Source organism: Penicillium verrucosum (assembly GCF_028828655.1).
Source record: "Penicillium verrucosum strain IBT 35672 chromosome Unknown utg000002l_segment0_segment0, whole genome shotgun sequence".
Lineage (NCBI taxonomy): Eukaryota > Fungi > Ascomycota > Eurotiomycetes > Eurotiales > Aspergillaceae > Penicillium > Penicillium verrucosum.
The window spans coordinates 4,527,549-4,549,112 of record NW_026643211.1 but is presented as its reverse complement, the minus strand read 5'-3'; the positions used below and the strand labels follow the sequence as shown (position 1 = coordinate 4,549,112).

The 21,564-nt window shown below is 46.3% G+C and overlaps 7 protein-coding genes across 7 annotated transcripts; 4 read left to right on the top strand and 3 right to left on the bottom strand.

Annotated features, from left to right (window-relative positions):
* Nucleotides 1-672: 672 nt before the first annotated feature.
* N7516_007335 (putative short chain dehydrogenase/reductase) lies at nt 673-1,816 on the top strand (the record flags this gene model as incomplete). Its single annotated transcript, XM_057220055.1, has 5 exons — nt 673-763; nt 822-870; nt 920-985; nt 1,044-1,484; nt 1,540-1,816. The coding sequence occupies 5 exons, from the start codon at nt 673-675 to the stop codon at nt 1,814-1,816; spliced, it is 924 nt and encodes a 307-aa protein (XP_057074146.1).
* Nucleotides 1,817-1,989: 173 nt separating this feature from the next.
* N7516_007334 (bZIP transcription factor) lies at nt 1,990-2,916 on the bottom strand (the record flags this gene model as incomplete). Its single annotated transcript, XM_057220054.1, has 2 exons — nt 1,990-2,720; nt 2,775-2,916. 2 exons carry the CDS (start codon nt 2,914-2,916, stop codon nt 1,990-1,992), a joined length of 873 nt encoding a protein of 290 aa, XP_057074145.1.
* A 1,067-nt stretch (nt 2,917-3,983) lies between these two features.
* On the bottom strand, nt 3,984-4,929 carry N7516_007333 (glutathione S-transferase family protein; the record flags this gene model as incomplete). The annotated part of the gene is made up of 4 exons (XM_057220053.1): nt 3,984-4,306; nt 4,382-4,615; nt 4,666-4,825; nt 4,879-4,929. 4 exons carry the CDS (start codon nt 4,927-4,929, stop codon nt 3,984-3,986), a joined length of 768 nt encoding a protein of 255 aa, XP_057074144.1.
* Nucleotides 4,930-6,336: 1,407 nt separating this feature from the next.
* N7516_007332 (OPT family oligopeptide transporter) lies at nt 6,337-9,119 on the top strand (the record flags this gene model as incomplete). Its single annotated transcript, XM_057220052.1, has 7 exons — nt 6,337-6,615; nt 6,669-7,229; nt 7,332-7,448; nt 7,505-8,050; nt 8,193-8,370; nt 8,429-8,718; nt 8,781-9,119. 7 exons carry the CDS (start codon nt 6,337-6,339, stop codon nt 9,117-9,119), a joined length of 2,310 nt encoding a protein of 769 aa, XP_057074143.1.
* Nucleotides 9,120-10,046: 927 nt separating this feature from the next.
* Nucleotides 10,047-10,706, top strand: N7516_007331 (uncharacterized protein; the record flags this gene model as incomplete). Its single annotated transcript, XM_057220051.1, has 1 exon — nt 10,047-10,706. The coding sequence occupies one exon, from the start codon at nt 10,047-10,049 to the stop codon at nt 10,704-10,706; it is 660 nt and encodes a 219-aa protein (XP_057074142.1).
* Nucleotides 10,707-11,682: 976 nt separating this feature from the next.
* Nucleotides 11,683-12,283, bottom strand: N7516_007330 (mannoprotein; the record flags this gene model as incomplete). Its single annotated transcript, XM_057220050.1, has 2 exons — nt 11,683-11,871; nt 11,945-12,283. 2 exons carry the CDS (start codon nt 12,281-12,283, stop codon nt 11,683-11,685), a joined length of 528 nt encoding a protein of 175 aa, XP_057074141.1.
* A 768-nt stretch (nt 12,284-13,051) lies between these two features.
* Nucleotides 13,052-21,341, top strand: N7516_007329 (type I polyketide synthase; the record flags this gene model as incomplete). Its single annotated transcript, XM_057220049.1, has 16 exons — nt 13,052-13,108; nt 13,160-13,710; nt 13,769-14,282; nt 14,350-14,473; nt 14,525-14,637; nt 14,688-15,126; nt 15,194-15,643; nt 15,692-17,838; nt 17,891-17,987; nt 18,051-18,076; nt 18,141-19,004; nt 19,056-19,337; nt 19,388-19,462; nt 19,518-19,855; nt 19,914-20,397; nt 20,457-21,341. 16 exons carry the CDS (start codon nt 13,052-13,054, stop codon nt 21,339-21,341), a joined length of 7,446 nt encoding a protein of 2,481 aa, XP_057074140.1.
* Nucleotides 21,342-21,564: the final 223 nt, after the last annotated feature.

The window sequence follows — 21,564 nt, the reverse complement described above, 5'->3', positions numbered from 1 at the left end:
CCGAGAAGCTTTGTTCAATTTTGGCATTCCGCAGCGTGGTAATTGCCCCAGTGACGGCGTCTGCCTCTTAGTTTGGTACCTTGATTGTGCTCCATAATCATCCTTTACGGAGAGGTCAGGTATGACGACACTGCTTCAGCCGATCAGGGCCAGTCTCATGTCTCCAGTGTGTGTGCGAATAGTTGACTCCCAGCTATTGGTCTACATCGTCATGGAATCCTCCTCTCGGGCCATACAGATAATCCCTTGGTAGTCCGCAACCCTGTCGCTCTTAAATGACGAAGCTGCCTTCAAATCGGTTCGAATTATATTTTATTCGGGTAACATGTGATCCTCGACTTCGCAAGGTGCTGGAGATTATGCTTACACTTCCTAACTGGATGGATCTGGACTTAGTGGGGTATTTATGTGGATCTTTCGAGACAATTCCACTTTTCTTCCGGCAATTGGTGTACGAAAAGACGGTGACTTGGCGAATCAGAGCGCATAACAGGGTCCGAGTGTTGACCCTGGGATGTAAGCAACTTGCATTGGAACCGGACTTGTGTGCTGATATCCGATAGCCAAAGAAACAATATGTGAAAGCTCAGGTTATAAAATCTTCCTTTCGTCCCGATTCTCAATATCTCCAACTTCGGTATCTATCGACATTCATACAAACTTATCGACACAATGCAAGAATACACCCACACAGGACCTGTTGATTGCAGCAAGCCAATCAATGTGGAGAACCTCAAGGGGAAAACGGCAATTGTAACTGGAGGTACATCGTCTATTGGAACTTTCTATTGAATGCAGGGCATCTACTAATTAGAAGACAGGTGCCAACGGTTTGGGAGAAGCCTATGTTCGGGCTCTGGTTGCCGCAGGGTATGAGATGATGCTAGAGAAACGAATCGTTAGCTAACAACATGTTTAGCGTCAAAGTCTGCATCGGTGACCCTGATGTTCAAAAGGGAAGCAAATTGGAAGAAGAACTCTCTGGGTATGTACACAGTCGAATCTTCATCTCTGCGCTCCACGCTCATGTATCGTCTCAAAAGGACTAAATTCATTCGCTGCGATGTCACCAAGTGGAGTGATCAAATCAACCTCTTTCGCCAAGCTGTCCTCTTCTCTCCAACAGGGAGGATTTCCCATGTCATAGCCAACGCGGGTATTCATCGCCAGGACGAAGTCTTTTTGTACTCTGGTGACGATAAAGAGCCAGAAGAACCCAAATTGAGCGTCATTGACGTCAACATCAAGGGTACACTCTATACGGCCAAATTAGCCGCACATTATTTCATTCGGCAGAATGGCACAGAAGTATCACAAAAACAGGAGGATTGCTCTTTAGTTTTGATCGGATCTGGTGCAGCATTCCTGGACTGTCCACGGGCCCCTCAGTACAGTGCGAGCAAATGGGCCGCACGCGGAATTATGCACTCGTTGAGAAGAACCGCCCATTTCTACGGCAGTCGGGTCAACATCATCTCTCCATGGTGAGCTTTAATCTCGCTCCTTAACACATACTTCTATTGCTAACAAGGCATCAAGGTATGTCAAAACGAACATTTTATCTGAAGAAGTTTTCAACCATGTATCCAACGTGGGAGTTGAGTTTGCAAAGGCGGAAGATGCAGGCCAATCCCTCTTGAGAATCCTCAGCGACGTCAACATTAACGGGCATTCGTTGTTCGTTTCAGGGAGAAAGTGGACTCATAATGGATACCTTGATCTTGATTTGGAGGATTACTCGCAGAGTCCACTAATCCAGGAGATACAAGAAGATCAAATGAAATCGGCACCTGTCTCTCTAGGCTTGTTTGCGTGAACAAGTGAGAAATGAAGCTAGAGTGACAATCCAAAACTGTCTAGGTCAAATACATTGCATAACGTCAATACTAGCAGGTTCATTTGGGACAATATCGAAATGTGCAGAATTTCAGGGCCACTAACGAAATGAAAAATATTTGCCGGCTCCAAGAATTTGAGAGGTAATGTTGCCTATTCACTAGGCGATCGGTATATTAAAGCTAACGTTGTTTTCCAATCAAGCGGCTTCTCGCCCCTCTTTGCTCTCCACCGATTAGAATTCATCACTAACTCTTCACAACCTTTGAGCAGAAATCCCCACTTCAACAGGAAGGCCGGCGTGACTTCCCAGTTTTCTGGCTCCCACGAAGGACCCCACACTAATAGAGTAGCCCCGGTATTTCTTGTATCCCAGAACGCCATCAGATCATGACACAAATCCTCATCATCAATAAGCTCTTGGATGGCTATAAGATTGTCACGCATATTGTGAAAGGGGAAGAAATCTAGCCAGGGGTGGTGAGGGATGCGCTGTTGAGATTCTGTTGGTCGAAGACTCGGGGGTATTGCTGACACCGAGAAGCTAGGCATTGGAGTGTTGAAAATGGAGATAGCATCATCATCTTGCATCCACTCCATCGTCATGCCAATCAAGCGTGTGTTCTCGGTGATTGCACGTTGGATATTTAGCCTAGAGAGGGAGAGGAGGTGGTCGATATCGGGGGAGTTGCGAATAAAGCTTTCCAGGGCTAGTGACTCAAATTGACGCATCATTGAGTACACTTGTGGGGGTGCGATAGTGCAGGTAAATTCCGTTTCATCTCCGTCGATCTGGATAGGAGTGTAGCTGGATGGTATAACTACGGCTTCGTTGCTGTGGGGATGCTCTTTGTCTTCTGTGTTTCGGTTCTGGCGTCGCATCCCTGATCATGTCAGTGGTTATGATATCACGTGATCGGAGGAAGGAGGAAGCGTACGATATATTCTTTGGTTGAGACGGTTCTGTAACCTTCTCCGTTCAGTCCGGTTTATGATACCAGTCCAATCATCCTCTGGTTTCCGGATAGCCGCCTGTTGTGACATTCGAATCAGTTCAATTTGTTGATGGTCGGCTGCCATATTTGATGACATGGAGAATGGATGTCCTGGGCGATCATGGCGGCGAGATGCTCTTTTTAAAGATGCAGGGTGCTTATGCCAAGCCTAAATATGATTGGCTTAGATATAATTAAATTTACGCTAATGCAAGTTGCTTACATGTTCTAACCTAATCTGGACTAGATTTGATAAACCCTTGGATCGGTTAATCCATTCCGTGGTTTTGGAAGGCTCCACTCGGCGGTGCTCGAGATCTCAACATGCTGTCCTCATCCATTCTATACAACTTATATCTCAGACCTAGAATAGACCGGCTTGGCACCGTATGGACTCAAGATAAACATTTACATTATTGTTACGGCCCTTACAGCCGCAACCTACCGATGGAGCCAACCAACCTACCGGCTAGCCGATCACGTGCAGCATCCAATAGCAAGAGAATTGAAGGAAAAGAGAAACCATGATCTGCCTTCATTGGATCCACCTACCAGATGGTTCGATATATATACCCACGATGTCCAGCGTGAACGATCAGGCTCCTGGCCGTACCGTTGTATTTATACAAGCTCAATCCTTTCGCGGGTATCGAGGAACGATGCCAGGTAGGGCGTCGAATAGATCACTAGCGAGGGAATTCAAGCCGGATTCTAGTTAGGCCCTAGACACCATAAAACGCGATACCGATCTGAAGACTTTGGTATTCCACATTGCCAGCTGGTCCGGGGGCAATATATATATTCGCCTTAGGGGAATTCATGTGCAAAGATATCTAGGATAGTTAACAGTAGGCAAAGAAGCCATTGGTTTTTCCCCTATGCCGAATTCAAAGAGTAAAAGACATCGGAACATAGATTATTAAGCACGATGGCTGGGTCTCTCACGAGAGTTACGAGGAAGCTATACGCAGCCGAGAGCATAATAGATCCACAATAAAAGCCTTGCGACCGTTGAAAACTTTGTTTTAAGATATATGTTGCTATGATCTTGAGCTTAAATTGCGAATATCATTGGCCCTTGAGTACGAAGTCCAAGAACCCCATACTTCGCATCATACTTTGCTTGTATACTAGACTAGACTATTTGGACACTTATTCATTGGTAGTACTAATGAGTAATTCAGGGTGAACATCCTCATCGTAAATATCACCCGTTCCCCTCTGTACACCTGGTCGGGATTCAATCCGACCTATCCATTCCTTCACATGTGGGTAACTGTCCATCTCCTCTTCTGAAATTTTGCTACGTTTCCACCCCCGGACCCAGGGATATGCATTAATATCAGCAATACTGAACTTGCCAAGGCTATTTCCAGCAAGATATTCTCGAGGATGATTAGTCAGGCGTCCAGAAAGATGTAGCTCAAGTACGTTGTAAACCCGGAGTGTCTCAGCCTTGAATCTCTCGATGGCATCTGCAGTATTAATTAATTAATGGAATGCTCTTTTTTTAAGGTCTGTATAAGTTTATAGTAGAGAGGTCGGCTCACAAGGTATGTGTTCAGAAGCAAATCTTCCAAAGTGGTTCAGTTGGCCTTGATTAGGCTGACCTGAAGCATGCCAGAAGATAAGCCACTGCATCATCTGGGACTGCTCCTTGCCGTCGGAAAAGCTGAAGTGATGGTCCTTATCTACTGTCTCGACAAGATAGAGTAGCTCCGCTGATGACTCTATGACGGGGAAAGGCTCTGGTCCGGTGTTGTCAATGAGCACGGGGATTTTCCCTATAAGACATGTAAGCAATCACACAATCCTACACTTTGGACTAACCTACCATTGGGGTTGAGCTTTAGAAACCATGGTTTCTTCTGCTCATCGGTGTCGATATCTATCAAAGAAGTTGTCCACTCTAGCCCGTAAATATCCTTCAACTCCTCAAGAAGGATCTGGACTTTGTGTCCGTTGGGAGTCAAGCAGGTGATAAGGTGTAAGCCCTGATTTCATAGTCAACATCTAGGCAAAGCGATACGACTGTGAGGGCCAAGACCTTGGCATTCTTGACCGATGCTGGGGTTATCTCTGTATACAAGCCAGCCATTTTGTCGGAAACTCAAAGTGAAATGAAGGTATCCAAATAATTGCTGATTGCCAAGGGTGGCTTCTTATCAGGCGCGTGCTTTATATTCGCCTCAGGCAGAAAGGCCTTGGCCGCCGCTATATGTTTCAGAGTTTCGCCAATGTAACCTAAACGGTTGGCCTAGTCCTTAATAGGACCCGTGGACGTGGACCCCTTGATCAAATCTATATGTACGGAGTATATGATTAGTTAATTCTGGGACACATGCTTGATTTGAATTCTTTATTGAATAAGAAGTATGTTTATAGCCCTTCTCTTTATTTGACTGTGAACTTGATAGGACTTCACGTTAATTTGACTATAGCGATAGAGAGAGAGAGAGAGAGAGAGAGAGAGAGAGAGACAAAGACAGAGTCAGGATTAACACTACCAGTACAGCTAGGTAGGTACTATTGGCTCGTGGAGAGACCGGAGAGAAAGAAAGAGGGGGGACAAAGAGAGCGAAAGAGAAAACAGCGAATGCTGAATTTCCTATTGTATCGAGTGCATGGGGCCTCGGCACAGAGCCGAAAAGCCTAAACCAAATAAAAAAGAAGGACGAACATCCAATCTCCGCCCGTGCCCGGACGAAAGCAGAAAAAATGCAACGCTAACTACGGAGAGGCGATTCTAGCGTGGGTGTTCCGTCGGAAGTCCGATTGCCAAGTGGCTACCAGCTGATCGAAGCAGGGGGGTTTCCCACGTAATCCGTGTTTAACTCGACGTGTATTGGCTAAAAGAGCACGGAAAGTTCGGACAAAGTACGTGATAGATTAGTGTCAAACTTGGGCCAAATTAGCATCAACGGCCTCTCTCCAAGTGGGCAAACCTTACTCCGTACTCTTAAACTCGTCCCTTATCTAAAGAGCGCTAAATCGCTCTGCATACGCAAAACGCCCAATGAGATAAGGTATGCTTTTTGTATTCTGCTTCAATGGTGGTATTATTTGACAGGTATTACAACAAATACCGAGTTCTGGGAAGACTCTTAACATAAACCAAATTCAATTGAAATATTATGCGGGTGTTAAAGAGCCCAATAGAAAATAAAGGGTCCGAGCTCTTTAGGGCAAGTATGTTAACATCTTAGGGGAAATGTTACCATCAGGGCCAAATCGGATTTTCTTAAAAGCACACCAGTGCTCAATTATTTTATAGTGCGGTTTGAGACAAAACAATGTTCTGTCGCCTCAAGCGCGTGGCTCATTTTAGGGCTGCATGGTATCATAAAAACAGTTGCCCCAGCGTTCCGATAACAATGTACTTTCTCCGAATTGGATTATAAGAAGTCCGTATGTCCTAGGGTAAAAAGAACTTGTCGATCTACTCTACAGCGATAACCCAGACTTTTGGAACAGAGCATCATATACATGATACATAGCCCCAAGTATGCCTGAGTCACCTGTCGAGACCAGTGATATCTCGGTGGTGAGCCAGGAAGCCATCGGTGAAAAGACCCCTGCTACTGTGCTTGCTACCAAAGATGAGAATTCACTCGGTGACAAGGATGTCGACGGCAATCCAGATGCGATTATCATTACCGGTGCTGACGCGGCTCTTCATATGTTGTCTCTCCGAGATGACTTTGACAACGTCTTAACCTTTCGCAGTATCTTACTTGCCTCCGGTCTTGCGTGTTTCCAAGCTGTGATGAACCAGATTTATCAGGTAACTTTCAATCCATTTACCATATAGACCAATGCTAATAAGTCGATACATAGTTCAAACCGACCCTCGTAACGATTCAGGGAACCTTCATCGTCCTCATCTCCTACTTCGTCGGCAATGCATGGGCTAAATTCCTTCCCCGTGGCGACAGATTGGAAGCTCGCTGGAGGGCGAAAGGCGGCCAAGGAAAGCTACCTTTGTGGATCACCGTGGCTAAATTCGTGAATACCGGGGAATGGACTCTGAAAGAGCACGCAATCTGTTCTATCACTGCTACATCAGCCTCGAATGCTTCGCCTACCTCACAGGTCTTTGCGGCACAGGATCTATTCTATGATCTTCCCATCAGCGCGGCTACTGTGATCTTGAGTATGATCTCTATCGGCCTGTTTGGATACGGAATCTGCGGGATCCTGCGTCCTATCGCTGTTTGGCACCCCGAGGCCGTCTACTGGAGTAATCTGCCTACCGTCAAGACTCTCCAGGGACTTCATTGGCAGGAAGTCAAGAACTCGAAACCCCTTAGGTATTTCTGGTATGCATTCACCGGCATGTCGATATACGAGATTATTCCTGCCTACATCTTTCCGTGGCTAAACTCTGTTTCTATTCCGGTACGTGATATTTCAGTGGTGTTTTGATGCAACCGAATGAAATGCTCTGCTTCGGGGGAATCTCATCGAATAAAAAGGTATTGACTTCAGGCTTTATTATAGTGTCTGGCTGCACAGAAGGCCACCGGTGAAACTGGTGCCGTACTCAACAATATCTTTGGTGGAGCCACAAACAACCAGGGTCTTGGCTTATTTTCGTTTTCGTTTGATTGGCAATATGTGAGATGATTCCCCTCCACTACACATTGATCTAGCAAATTATCTAACAAAAGCAGCTCACATCTTTCCAAACCTCGCTTCCTCTCAAGCTCCAAGTTCATCAGGCCGCTGGAATCTTTTCCTGCTTTATTATCATGATAGGCATATATTATGGCAATGGCTGGAATTCGCGAGATCTTCCCTTTATGTCAACGAAAATGCTTCTTAACAACGGTACCTCATACCCTATCGAAACCGTTTTCCCCGGTGGTGTTCTCGATGAGGCCGCCCTGTTTAAGAACGGCCTGCCGAGGCTCACTGGATCGTTCGCATTCGCGATGTTTATGGCCAACGCAGCCATGGGTGCCCTGATCCTTCATTGCTTCCTATTTTGGGGCAAGGATATCGTGCGGGCTTATAAAAGCGCGAGAAAGGGTATATATGATGATCGGCACCATTCGCATATGGCCAAGCATTATAAAGAGGCTCCATGGTGGTGGTATATCATCGTACTTGTTGGAAGCTTTATTCTCGGTATCATTGTGACCGTGAAAGAGAATATCACCTTGTCGCCCTGGGCGTACGTTATCTCACTGATAGTGGGATGCATTATCGCCCCCTTTGTGAGTCCAGTTCCTCGATACTACAGTCAGTGGACATAAGTCTTTGCACCCCCTATAGCCCCACCTAGGCGCCAGGGGTGCAAAACTTATGTCCAGTCACTATAATCTTCATGCAACGACTCTGATTATGACCGTGGTATAGAGTGTCATCCTTCTTTCTCGCTACGGCAATGGTATTGCTACTAATAATTTGTCAAAAATGCTGGCTGGACTTATCCTTCCTGGACGCCCGGTCGGTAACATGTACTTCGCTGCGTGGTCGCATAACGTGATTGCAAATGCGGTTAGTCTTTCTCAAGATCTGAAGATGGGCGAATATCGTGAGTCTCCCCATAGTTCTTTCAGTTACAAGAGCTGTGTTCTTAACTCATCTTTTAGTCAAAATCCCTCCACGTATAATGTTCATAACACAGATATATGGTACAATTCTTGGCGGCTTCATCAACTACGCTATTATGATCTCTATTGTGTCAAGCAATCGAGCGCTTCTCGTCGGTGGAAATGGAAACTCCTCCTGGAGTGGTGCAACTATACAGTCTTACAACACCAATGCCGCATCATGGGCCCTGGCTCCCTATATCTACAAGGTTGGGACCCCATACGGGGCAGTACCTCTTGGTTTAGCCGTTGGTGCCGGTGCTGTGGTTCTTCACCGTATCATTTATCACGTAAGTAATCCTACAGGCCTTCCTAACTATACTTGAAGCTAACGCCAATTTGAAACCTTTAGTTTGTGCCCAAAATTGGAAGCTTGGACGTTGCGGAAATCAATCTACCGCAGTACATCCAATACGCTGGTTTTATTCCCTACAACCAAAGTCAGACCTGCGTCATCTTCACCTGGATCACTGCTGGCTTCTACGTTCAGTATTATCTTCGAAACTACAAGCCCCGGGTTTTCAGTGAATATTCATACCTGATTACGGGAGCCTTTGATGGCGCGAGTCTGACAGTTCTCTTCGTCCTCTCATTTGCTGTTTTCGGCGCCGGCGGAGTTTCGCACCCATTCCCCTCCTGGTGGGGAAACAATGTGAATGGAAACTATGATTGGTGTCCTGTGACAGAGTAGGGGAAGTGATTTGAATGTTGGATCCAGTGACACAGCTGGTCACGGGAGTGTGAATGGCGCTGTTGCGGATCGAAAGATATATAGCCACATAATTGATCTGAACTTGCCTATGTGAGGCAGAGAAATGGCATAATAATTTAAAGCTCCCGGGATCTACGTGGATTTGTACCACATCCATCGTACATCGTACTTAATTCCAAGGTTCATCTCCGTCCCAAATAATAGTGGCACCACCTGTATGTAGAAAGTTGACCGCTTAGGGATATCCTATATACTCCATGCAACGTGAAGAGGACTAATGCGCTGCAAATCATGTACAACATCTCGACTGTTGACCTACTCACTATTTTCAAAAAACCCAGATACTATTTTTATGCCCTCAAAGTGCTATCATATTAAGACCTTTCGACCCTTTCTTAGCACGAACACAATCGCGGAATATGCCTCTTTGTGACAGTGATCTATTCCAGCATTGTGTCATTGTTAAATATATCACATGAAATAGATTCCTTTAACTTTTTTTAACAAAGAACATACAATTTGGAGGATATAATGTTAGCTATTTTAGGCTAGTCAAAGAGATTATAGAAGGCCTTCGTAAAGGAATTTGGATAATGGAAACCAAAGGCTTTGTCAATCTGCACTGAACAAAGAGATTTACGACCCCCATTGTATAAACCACGACTCGATGGACTCGAGGGATGTCTATAAGAATGACCTAGTCTCGCTCAAAATAAATTCTATCTTCACAACAAACAATCTCCACAGCAAATAATCTTCACAGCAAACAATCTTCACAGCAAACAATCTTCACAGCAAACAATCTTCACACTCAAATAATCATCAATATACTCCTTCTATTACTCTAAAACTCTACTCACATCATATTACAGATATCAATCCCTAGCAACCTTCCACATCGCAACCATGTCTATCCGAGGACTAGGTATAACCATGGGTCCCCAGACTGGTCGAGATCTAGTCGTCCGTCCCCAGTCTAGTCGAGAAGTAGCCATCCGTCCTACACACAGCTCATCCCGTGGAGGACGAAGGGACCGCGACGAGTATGAACTCTATGTTCAAATTTGCTATCCAGGGTCTGACGGTGTTACCATCCATTGGATGATTGCTATGAGACATCCAGGTTCTGATCGTTGCACCCGGCTCCACAGCACTGGCTGCATGGGTGATCGTACATTGTCTATTGAGCCTAACATGAGATTTGATAGCCGGTCAGTCGAACACACACACTTTCTCGGTAAGATTGAGAGAAGAGACAAAGACATTGTCATGATGGAGGCTGAGCAGATTCCACTACAGAGCTGCCAACTCTGGGCTTGTTACCTAATGCTTAGACTCGAGCGCAAGGGACTGCTCGAACGGAAAACCTATAAGCACTACATGCACTGTTACCCACACAATCGTGTTGAGGACTATGGACCTGGATATGATGATGAATGCCCGGTTCATGGACAGGGACATGAGCACGGACATGAACACGGACGTGAACATGGACGTGAACACGGACGTGAACATGGACGTGAACACGGACGTGAACACGGACATGGACACGGACATAGACACTAACTATTTATTTTTGGCTCTTTTTCATCCACAGATTTGCCCCTTTTGTTTTCTTTGCTTTCTTTGCTTTCTTTTGCCTAGGTTTTTTATTTAGTGTCTTTGTGCAGGATCTATATACACACTTGTTGCTCTTCAGTGTAAATTTGCCAATAAACATACTTGAAGCTTATTTGTTCCATCTTTTACAACGTAGATAGTATAGTTGAGACGTTTTCATAATACGTAAGTTTTTCGAGGACTGTAAATTTAAGTTTGAAGTTGATAGATACTAGCATTTTAAGAGCCCTAAAGATATCGTTTAACAAGAATATAATAAAATGGCGAGGGAAATACTGCATCGAAATCACAGACATCTGGCGCAGGCGGATTAAATCATGTAGCCATGCTACGAAGATTTATCGGGGCCAGGGTTCAACCCTTAAATAATGGTATAGTGGTTAGCATATTTGGCCTCTTCATGTAGTATAAGTTTCCTTGAATAAAAATCGTTAACTATAGCACCACAATTAAATACAAACGAAATATGGCTATCCTGATAGTTCATGGATGAATGACTTGGGATTTAGATTAGGCGGACTCTCCAGAGTGTGTGTGGTTAGGTAGAATGGCTCTGTAATTAACGTGGGAGATACAAAAAATGTCACCTTCATTTACCTTACTGATGATATTGTCTGATCTCGAATAGTGCATCCGTATGATGAAGGGAGAAGACACGTTCAATGATAGTGTACGAAGGGGTAATTCATTCACGATATGGACGTCTAAGCCAACTATCCCCAAACCAGGTATTTCCGACACTCAAACACCACGGGGAATACAACAATATGGCGATAATCGATTGGAGAACTAAATTTTATGCAAGTTCACTAGTGAGCCCGATTGAGCATTTCAAGCCCACAACTAGCCCCCTGTTCATACGCGACGCGGCTCGGCCCACTAGAAACGAAGGTCCATACCTAGTTTATCCTCCTAATTCCAATCATCGAAATGCCCGATCTGCCTCGTCGAATGCAGTGCTGATCTCATCAACGGAAGGCTGAGCCTTGCGAAAGGTTTCCGCCGGGAGCTTGGCCTTGACCTGCGACTCAAAAAGTCTCTTTTCGTTGTGCAGATTGCCCAGATACGTGCGAGCTTCAGGGCCCAATCCAGACCTTTTAAAAAGGGGGGCCTACATAAATGTCCAGTAAGTATGAGTGTTTCCAATCAAAAATGAGGACTTTGGAAAACTGCGGCAAACATACCTTTTCTTGAGCAGAGTGGATAGCATCGAGAAGAACAGGGACCATTTGCGAATAAGTGTCATAGTACCGGTCGCCTTCTTCAGGTGTCATTGTATCCTCTTCCGCCAGTTTCTCGCGGGCATCTCGAGTAGAGGTTTGCGCAACCATTAGGGATCTAGCAACACCAAGAGCGGATGGGATACCTCCGCTATAGTTATTGAGGGAGTCTTTCGCGGCTCCAATCTTTCCAGTCATAGCATTCATGTATTCGATATGCTGTGCGACATTTGCCGCGCCTGAAACCTGTGACAGTGCACAGAGGCCGCTCACAAGGAGCATGTTGACTTTAATCCACAGCATGATGGGAGGAGATGTTGACAAAGATGGATTTTAGTTGAACAAATATAGGTATGGCAGATTGGACAATTTAAATACTTGTAGGCATTCATGGAATTCTACGTATAATGCCGAAGGGAATGATCGGAGAGGTCCTATAGGGAGGAATGTTGCTCCCGAGGTTACATTTACTGCGTTCCCCTGGGAGATCTTGCATCTTGCCCGAAACGCGTGCAGGATCGATCGTAATATGACATGAGAGCGATCGGGGAGAAGAAGGATTGATTCTCTACAAACAAACATAAGCTAGATAAATGCTAGATTGGAGCCAGGCATCGAGGCATATTTACTTTACATCAAGCACCCTACAGACGCATTAGGCCGCCTGGCCTGTAACTCCCTCGCTATATATAGAAGCTTCCTCTATGCAGGTTTTGCTTTCTACTGCCTTCGAATACACCTAAAAGAGAATCAAAAAGAACATCCCAACATCCCAAGAAATGTCGGTGTGCTCGTACATGTGATGTCCCTAACATCATCTTGGGCCGAACACAACAGATCGTTAAAGGCTTCTATTGTTAGGGATAGATGCCACATAAGCGACCGACTATCCTTGTGGTACGTACTAGCCACATATTGGTGCGACGTGATCTTTCCGCCTTACCTGATCTACGCAAGGGGTAAACGAGTTATGCAATGTTACTACCGCTAGATCGGAATCCCATTGATATGCTCTTAGATCTGGAATCTCAATATTAGCTTTTACACTGCGATATTGCAAGGAAAGGAAAGATGACCACGACCGGTTTAACCAAACCAGACGCAATCAAGTATGGAGAATCATCGACAGTATGTAATATTGTTAAAGCGAAACCGATGGAAAATTCCAACATCAGGCAGGAGAAACATGTTGGGACTTCGGAATTTGGTGAAGATGGCTTCGTTCCAGCACCTGCCGTTCCACCTGTCGCTATCGTCGGCATGGGGATGCGACTTCCTAGAGATGTTCGAACAGGCGACGAGTTCTGGGATCTTCTTATCAGTAAAAGGGACTGTTCTTCTGAAGTTCCAAAGAGTCGCTATAACATTGACGCCTTCTATCATCCTGATAAGTCCCAATCAGTGAAGACAAGACGGGGATATTTTCTCAACGACGATTACATGCAGGGTTCGGACAATTCGTTCTTCGCAGAAATGCCTGGTTTCAACATCAGCGAGCTCGATCCGCAGCAAATGTCACTCATGGAGGTGGTTTGGGAATGCATGGAGAACGCAGGACAAACCAATTGGCGAGGAGAAAAGATCGGATGCTACGTGGGAGTTTTTGGAGAGGACTGGCATGAACTGACAGCCAAAGAGCCCCAGGACGTTCCGCGTGTGTATTCATTTGCGAATGGGGGATTCACTTTGGCAAATCGAATTTCCTACGAGTTTGACTTGAAAGGGCCCAGGTATTTGTCCTCATTAAGCATAATGACTCCTAACCTAGTTCCTAATATGAGATTGCAGTGCAACCATCCTCACTGCATGTTCATCTTCACTGGTTGCATTGCATGAAGCTTGCCAAGCTCTTTACAGCGGAAGCTGTTCCTCAGCCGTGGTGGCAGGAACCAACATGCTGTTGACTCCTTCTATGAGCGTGAACATGTCCGAGAACATGGTTCTCTCCCCAGACGGTTACTGCAAAGTTTTCGATGCAAGTGCAAACGGCTACGGCCGTGGAGAAGCGGTAAATGCTATTTTTATCAAACCCCTAGATCAAGCCATCGCAGGTGGTGACAATATCCGGGCCATCATTCGGGGAACGTCCGCAAATTATGATGGAAAGTCAGCAAAGATATTCGCACCCGATATAAAAAGCCAAGAGCAGCTCATCCGAGAGGCTTATTCAAGGGCTCAGATCCGTGACATCTGGCAAACAGCTTTTGTGGAGTGTCATGGAACTGGCACACAAGTCGGGGATATCGTGGAGACAACTGCCATTGCTCGGGCCTTTGAGGGCAAGGGTGTCTTCATCGGATCTGTAAGAGACAGCTACTCCCAACAGCATATATTTTGGTTTGTTTTCCAATGTTAATGTCTCCGTTTAGGTAAAGTCAAATGTTGGACACGGTGAAGGTGCGTCGGGGTTGACTGCCATTATCAAAGCCGTGTTATCCTTGGAACATTCCACAATCCCCCCGAATCTTCATTTTACGCGTCCCAACCCCAGGAGTAAGTATTCAATTACTTCCACTTGAAATTAAATTTCTAACCATCACCTAGTTCCGTTCGAAAAAGGCGGGCTCCAAGTCCCCGCTGAGCCCACTCCATGGCCTCTTGATCGCCAGAAACGCGTCAGTGTGAACTGTTTTGGTATTGGAGGGAGCAACGCCCATGTGAGTGTGACTCATACCCAATCCATTGCTTTGGCTAACAAAACATACAGGCTATCTTAGATGCAGGCCCTGTTGTTGATGATGTCGATAGAAATATTATTGACAAGCAGTCAATCCCTTATGTTCTCCCCGCATCAGCACAAAGCACCCCGGCCCTCATTTCAAGACTTGCGGGCATACAAGAGTACCTGAAGAGAAAACCACATACGACACATGATGTCGCATACACTCTTGGAGCTTGCCGCGATCATCTGTCCCATCGAGGATACCTGATCGTTGACGGCAAGAGTGGCATAACTGAAAATCAATCAACCCCACCGGCAGTTACGGGAGTCCCGCGTGTGGTATTCGCATTCACCGGACAGGGTGCCCAGTGGACGGGTATGGGAACAAATCTGATGAGTCACTTTGATACCTTCCGGCGCGATATCCGCACTCTAGACCAGATATTGCAAGAGATCGAATCCCCACCCTCATGGAGCATTGAAGGTACCAACTCACATCACATCACTCTGGGTGTCTTAATCGTGTTTGGGACTAACGAAATATCACTCAGGTGAGCTTTCGAACCCAGATGTTTCTACCTGCGTCGATAAGACTGAGTACTCTCAAACACTGTGTGCTGCGGTCCAGATCGCTTTGGTCAACTTACTAGCGAGCTGGGGAATTTCACCATCGGCTGTGGTTGGATACTCGAGTGGCGAGGTTATTGCTGCATATGCAGCGAAGGCAATTTCGATGCGTGGCGCTATCATCATCGCACATCTCCGTGGACGATGTAACGAGTCCACCTCACAGCGTGGAGGAATGAGCGTGATTGGTCTTGGAAAGGAAACTGTGAACGAATACCTGATTGATGGGGTAGTTATTGCGTGTGAGAATAGTCCTCAGAGCGTTAATATTTCAGGGCCTAGGTCACAGCTGAGAAAGGTCATTGATCGCATTGTTGAAAGGATGCCAGAAACATTCGTTCGAGAGCTGCCTGTCGAAGTCGCTTATCATTCCCGTGAGTTTCCCTTTTGTGAACAGCCTTCTTGGTACTGATAGAGTGCAGCGTCTATGATGAATGCTGGTGTAGTTTTCGAGTCGGCCGTTGCCTCTCACATTGCTCACAGTGACACGATGCTTCCTCTTTATTCCACAGTGACAGGCACAGTGATAACGGAACCGCATTGGCTAGATGCTGCTTACTGGCGCAGAAGTCTAGAATCACCGGTTCTGTTCTCTACAGCGGTTCAGACTTTGCTTGATCAGCAAAAGGATCGGAAAACTCTGCTCGTGGAAATTGGGACCCATTCTACCCTTGCTGGACCTATCCGTCAGATCGTTTCGCCTCAGTCAATTCAAGCTTATTACATCCCTACGCTTATTAAAAAGGCAGACCCGACACAATCCATCTTGACAACACTCGGGGAACTGTATTGTCATGGACACCCCGTCGACTTCGCGGCAATAAACGGCACCGGAAATGTTCTCCACGATCTCCCCGTCTATCATTGGGATAGACAAAGCATTGATTGGAAAGAAAGTCGCCTAAGTCACAATTGGAGATTCCGCAAATATCCCCATCATGAACTGCTGGGCTCTCGCATGTTGGAAGGTAGTGATATTGAGCCAGGTTGGAGGAATTTCCTGAAGGCCAGGGCCGTCCCGTGGCTTAGCGATCATCAAGTACTCGGGGATGTCGTGTTTCCCTGTGCAGGCTATATTGGAATGATTAACGAAGCAATACGCCAGTTGTTTAACACCCAAGAATGCACAATTCGCAACCTACAACTCAAGGTACCGCTTGTTGTGCCAACAACCGAGGGTCATAATATCGAAATTGTCACTACAATGCGACCATTGCGGATAAATGACCGACTTGACTCCAATTGGTTCGAATTTACCATTGCATGCTACGATGGAAACAATTGGACCAAACATAGTACTGGGCAAGTGGTGGCAGGTGCCGAGAATTTAAAGATTGATGTCCCAGGAACACAGCGGTTTCAAAGGTCGGTGAATACAAAGTCCTGGTACGGCTCGCTCGCAAATGTGGGACTACAATACGGGCCACACTTTCAAGGCTTAGAGGATATTACAGCAGATCCTATCAGCTTCGCGGCCAGGGCCACGGTTGGCGGAATATTCAAAGGAAGCGACAACGGCAATGCTGTCCACCCTACTGTCATTGACCAGTGCTTGCAAATGTTCAGTGTCGCAGCCTGCAAGGGGAGGGCAAGATATCTGACAAAACTCTTCATCCCGATGTTCATTGACGAAATTTCTCTCGGTCAAAATAGTGATTTAATGAAGGTCGAAGTCACTGGAGAAAGCTTTGCCGGAACCCAAGCCAAGTGCAGTATTTCGATGAGTGATGGTACAAACACGGTACTCGCAATGCGTGGAGTGACTCTGGCTCAATTGGACCAAGGTCTTAGGGACGACACACTTGGAATCCCTTTGCTCTCAGAAGCAGAGTGGCGTCCGGATCTTGATCTCCTTCCTGGCCACCTTCAGCTACCTAGTGAAAAGGACAGGGCCAATACAGTTGGATTGTTGAGTAGGGCTTCCACGCTGTCTATGATCTGCATGCATCGAAATATTGCCAAAGTAGAACCATGCCCAGAACACCTTGAGGGCTACAAAGGCTGGCTATCAAACCAAATCATGAAGTTGAAGACGGATGGTATATCTGCTGTGCCCGAAGCGCAATCATGGGCGCAGATGGACAGCGATAATCTGCGGGCACAGAGGCTGACACTAGATAAGCAGCTTCAGACTGAGGGACTGGGCTTCATCTCCGAACTCAGTCAGGTGGCAGTGAGAGAGATAACAGCACTTGTTGAAGGATCAAATTGCTCTTCGTTAGGCTCGAGAAAGGTCAAGCAACTGCAGAAACTCAACGACTGGATCGAGTCTCTCAGTGACCTATTGAGGTGGTTCTCTCTTCTTTGCCACGCCAATCCAAATCTTCGTATCATTGCGGTTGGCGACGAGACGGGGTCATTCACTTCTTCTGTGCTTCAATATCTTACCTCCGACGGAAAAGTCCTCTGTGCACAGTACACGCTGGCAACGACACCTGACATCGATGCCGCTCTGAAAGATCGCTTCAAAGATAATAACCTAGTAGAGTTCAAGTCCTTGGATCTCGACAAAGATCCCCTTCAGCAGGAATTCAAAGGGAGTTATTATGACCTAGTCATTGCATTTAATGTGCGCAATCCAGAATTGATACGTATAGCGGTAATAGCTAACAATAATCAAGATTGGCGCTCGGATGTCTGGCGTGACGCCAGCATTGAAGAGTATTGGAAAGCTTCTGACTCCTGGCGGACGAGTTCTAATTCGCGAACACTGCCCTGGTAAGCTGCTTTGTGTTCTCGGTGAAGTACCTATAGATTGACCAGGCTTTTGACATAATCTAGAACTACCGGTGATGCACTATCTATCAGTAAGCAGTCACAGAGCCGATCTTGACAGATATTGACAGAGAATAATTATTGACTTGCATCAAGAACCCGTCCCAAACCCAGTTGTTTGACGAGCCCCAAGTTGACATCAATGCCAAGTATATGTCAACTGAGGAGTGGGAAGGAAAACTTCGACAGGCTGGATTCGGCGGGGTTGAGACGAAGGGCGATGACGGCAAAGCGCCGTATCGTATCTATCGAAACTTGATCGCACGCATTCCACCAGAGAACCATTTGCAGGGAAACACTGTGTATCTTCTTTGTCCGAGTGAGATGCATCAATATCCATGGTTGATCGAAGTTGAAACGCATTTCATCGGGAATGGCCATACAGTGCAACGCTGTACCAAAGGGGAAGCGATACCACACGGGCAACCAGTGATCTCATTCCTCGACTTTGAGTGCCCATTCTTCTATGATACAAGCGAGAAAGACTGGATGGCGTTCCAGGATCTTATAAAATCCTCCCCCCAGATCCTATGGGTCACTCACTCAGTTGAGTTAGAATGTGCTAATCCAAACTTTTCGCTCGTCATGGGAGTTTCCCGTACCGCACGACAAGAACAGGAAATTCAATTTGGTACATTTCAGGTGGACAACTTTGATAGCTTTGCCGCAGCAGCACTACTCAAAGTATCGACGAAATTCTTCAGACAAGGGGATCGAACTGGTTTGGACGATGTCGACTATGAATTTGCCCTTCGTGATGGCTGCGTCTACATTCCGCGAATACGATGGAGCTCCCTTTCGGATAGACTGCTATACTCACCTGACATCGATGCACCCATGAAGCTGGACATTGCCTCATATGGAACTCTGGACTCATTGTCTTGGCGAGAACATGAGCTTGGCTCCCCTGAAGCAGACGAGATCGAAGTTGAGGTCAAGTTTGTTGGGCTTAACTTCCGAGTGAGTCCTCAATCTTCATGGTTGTATATGTGAGGGTGCTAAATCGCATAGGATGTGATGATTTCACTGGGCTTTATGGCAAGTAAAGATCAAATGGGAATCGATGGTAGTGGGATTGTGCAAAGATGTGGCACTGGAGTAACCGAGTTCAAAAAGGGCGATCGAGTCATGATAATGCACCCTGGGCTTTTCCGCACACGCGTGGTAGTACCTACCTCCCGATGTATCCATATGTCACCGTCGGTTTCGTTGGAAGATGCTGCCTCGCTGCCTGTGGTTTATGTCACAGCGCTGTATTGTATAATGGACATCGGGAGATTGGAGAAAGGACAGGTATGTCAGATGCCCGTTATCTATTTTACTTTTAGTTAACCTGTCTTTAGTCTGTTTTGATTCATGCAGCATGTGGAGGAGTAGGCCTTGCTGCAATTCAACTTTGTCAGATGATTGGCGCAAAGGTAAGATGTGACTATAGATATTAGGAGACCAATAACTAACACATTGTTCTTTAAGATATACGCAACTGTCGGGAGTGAGACGAAGGTACAGCATTTGATAAATAACTTTGGGATTCCTCGAAGTCACATTTTCAGCTCTCGCGACACCTCCTTCTATCCCAATCTCATGAAGGAGACTGACGGTCAGGGTGTCGATATTGTGCTGAATTCCCTTGCTGGCGATCTTCTCCACGCTTCATGGAAATGTGTGGCGGAATTCGGCAAGATGATAGAAATCGGAAAGCGAGACTTCCTAGAGCATGGAACCTTAGCGTTGGAAGCATTTGGGGGTAATCGGGCATTCTTCGGTGTTGATTTGATTCGGCTCGCAGAAAAGGCAGGGACAGTTACAAGGTACGCATCATTAGGCCTTCTCCCAACAAGTAAGATAATTATGTGACTGACTTTGGAGGGAAAGACTCTTCCGCCAAGTCCGAGACCTTTGGGATGCAGGAAAAATCACCGCAATTCGCCCCTTGAATATTTTCTCCAGCGTTGATACACCTGATGCATTCCGTCAGCTTCAGCAGGGACTTCATATGGGCAAACTCCTGGTGAGGATGCCAGAAATATCAGAGCGAGGGTTAATTTCCAAGTCGCGTCGCATGTCAATGTTCTCTCCCAGGCTATCCTATATCCTGGTCGGGGGTCTAGGGGGTATTGGACGAGCGATAGCAACTTGGATGGTAGAGCGCGGTGCCAGAAACTTGGTCTTCTTGACCCGATCGGCAGGAGCCACTAGTCAGGATCAGTCATTTCGTGATGAGCTGGAGTTGCAGGGCTCTACAGTTATTATGATAAAGTGTGATGTGACGATCCAACAACAGGTTCAAGCTGCCATAGCCGCTTGCCCTTGTCCGGTTGGAGGAATTCTTCAGCTCTCTATGATAGTTCGGGTAAGTCTCATACTCCCGTGTGCGCCAAGTTCTTGAACTGTAATTGCTGACCACCGAAGGACACTTTCATTCCAGATATGTCTCATAAGAATTGGCAGGACGTTCTTTCTTCAAAGGTAGCCGGAACCTGGAACCTTCATAACGCGCTGGATGGGAACGATGCTGATCTCCAATTCTTCGTCGTTTGTGGTTCCATAACTGGTGTTATGGGCAACGCTGGTCAAGTCAACTACTCAGCAGCAAATGCTTTTGTGTCCTCATTTGCCCAGTATCGGCTCCAAAACGGACTCCCGGCCTCTGTTGTGAATCTCGGAGGAGTCGACGATGTAGGATTCCTTGCGGCGCAGGATCCCACGCTTCGAGAGCGAATGCGTTCAGCCTCTGTGAGGTTGCTAAGCGAACAGGAAGTTCTGGATGCATTTGAGCTCGCGATATTCAATGGTGACTTTAAAGGAAACTCAAATTCCTCAGATTCGCTGAATATACCGAACAATCTGATTGTTGGCATGAGCAGCACAAAGTCTCTTGCTGATGCCACTGTTCGTCCACTTTGGGGGCAGGATGCACGTTTCCGAGCTTATTCGCATCTCGACTTCGACCCAGAAGCAACTGCCGATACCTCCAAGGTTGCCCCCAGCCTTCGATATATGATCTCCCTTCTCAAAAATGATCCCGATACTCTAGATGGGCCAGCTTGGAAGGAGCAAACAATGCTGGAGATCGCCAAGACCCTGCAGCAATATTCGACTTTTGCCCGTGGGCAAGACTCTGAGCAGCTCGCTACCATACACATCGACTCTCTTATGACAGTTGAGATCCGAAACTGGTGTCGTCGTCATTTTGATTTGGACCTGTCACTGATTGCGATAACTAAGGCTGCCACTTTTAGCGGACTAGGGGATTTGATTACTGAGACGCTACGCTCCAAGTACATGAAGAAATAGTTAGATGCGATCTTATGAAGTCCCTCTTTGTTTTATTGGGCCTATTAGCCAAGACGACATAACCATGTAGTAGTTAACGTTTGCTGGGGCGCACCAATAACCAATACCTGTATTTCTCATTCTATCAGTCTTTCCCACCCATAACCTGATACATACGACCATAGGGTGTGGAAAACAGGGCTTCCCGTCCGCTCAGCCGTACTTAAGCCACACGCCGGTGAGT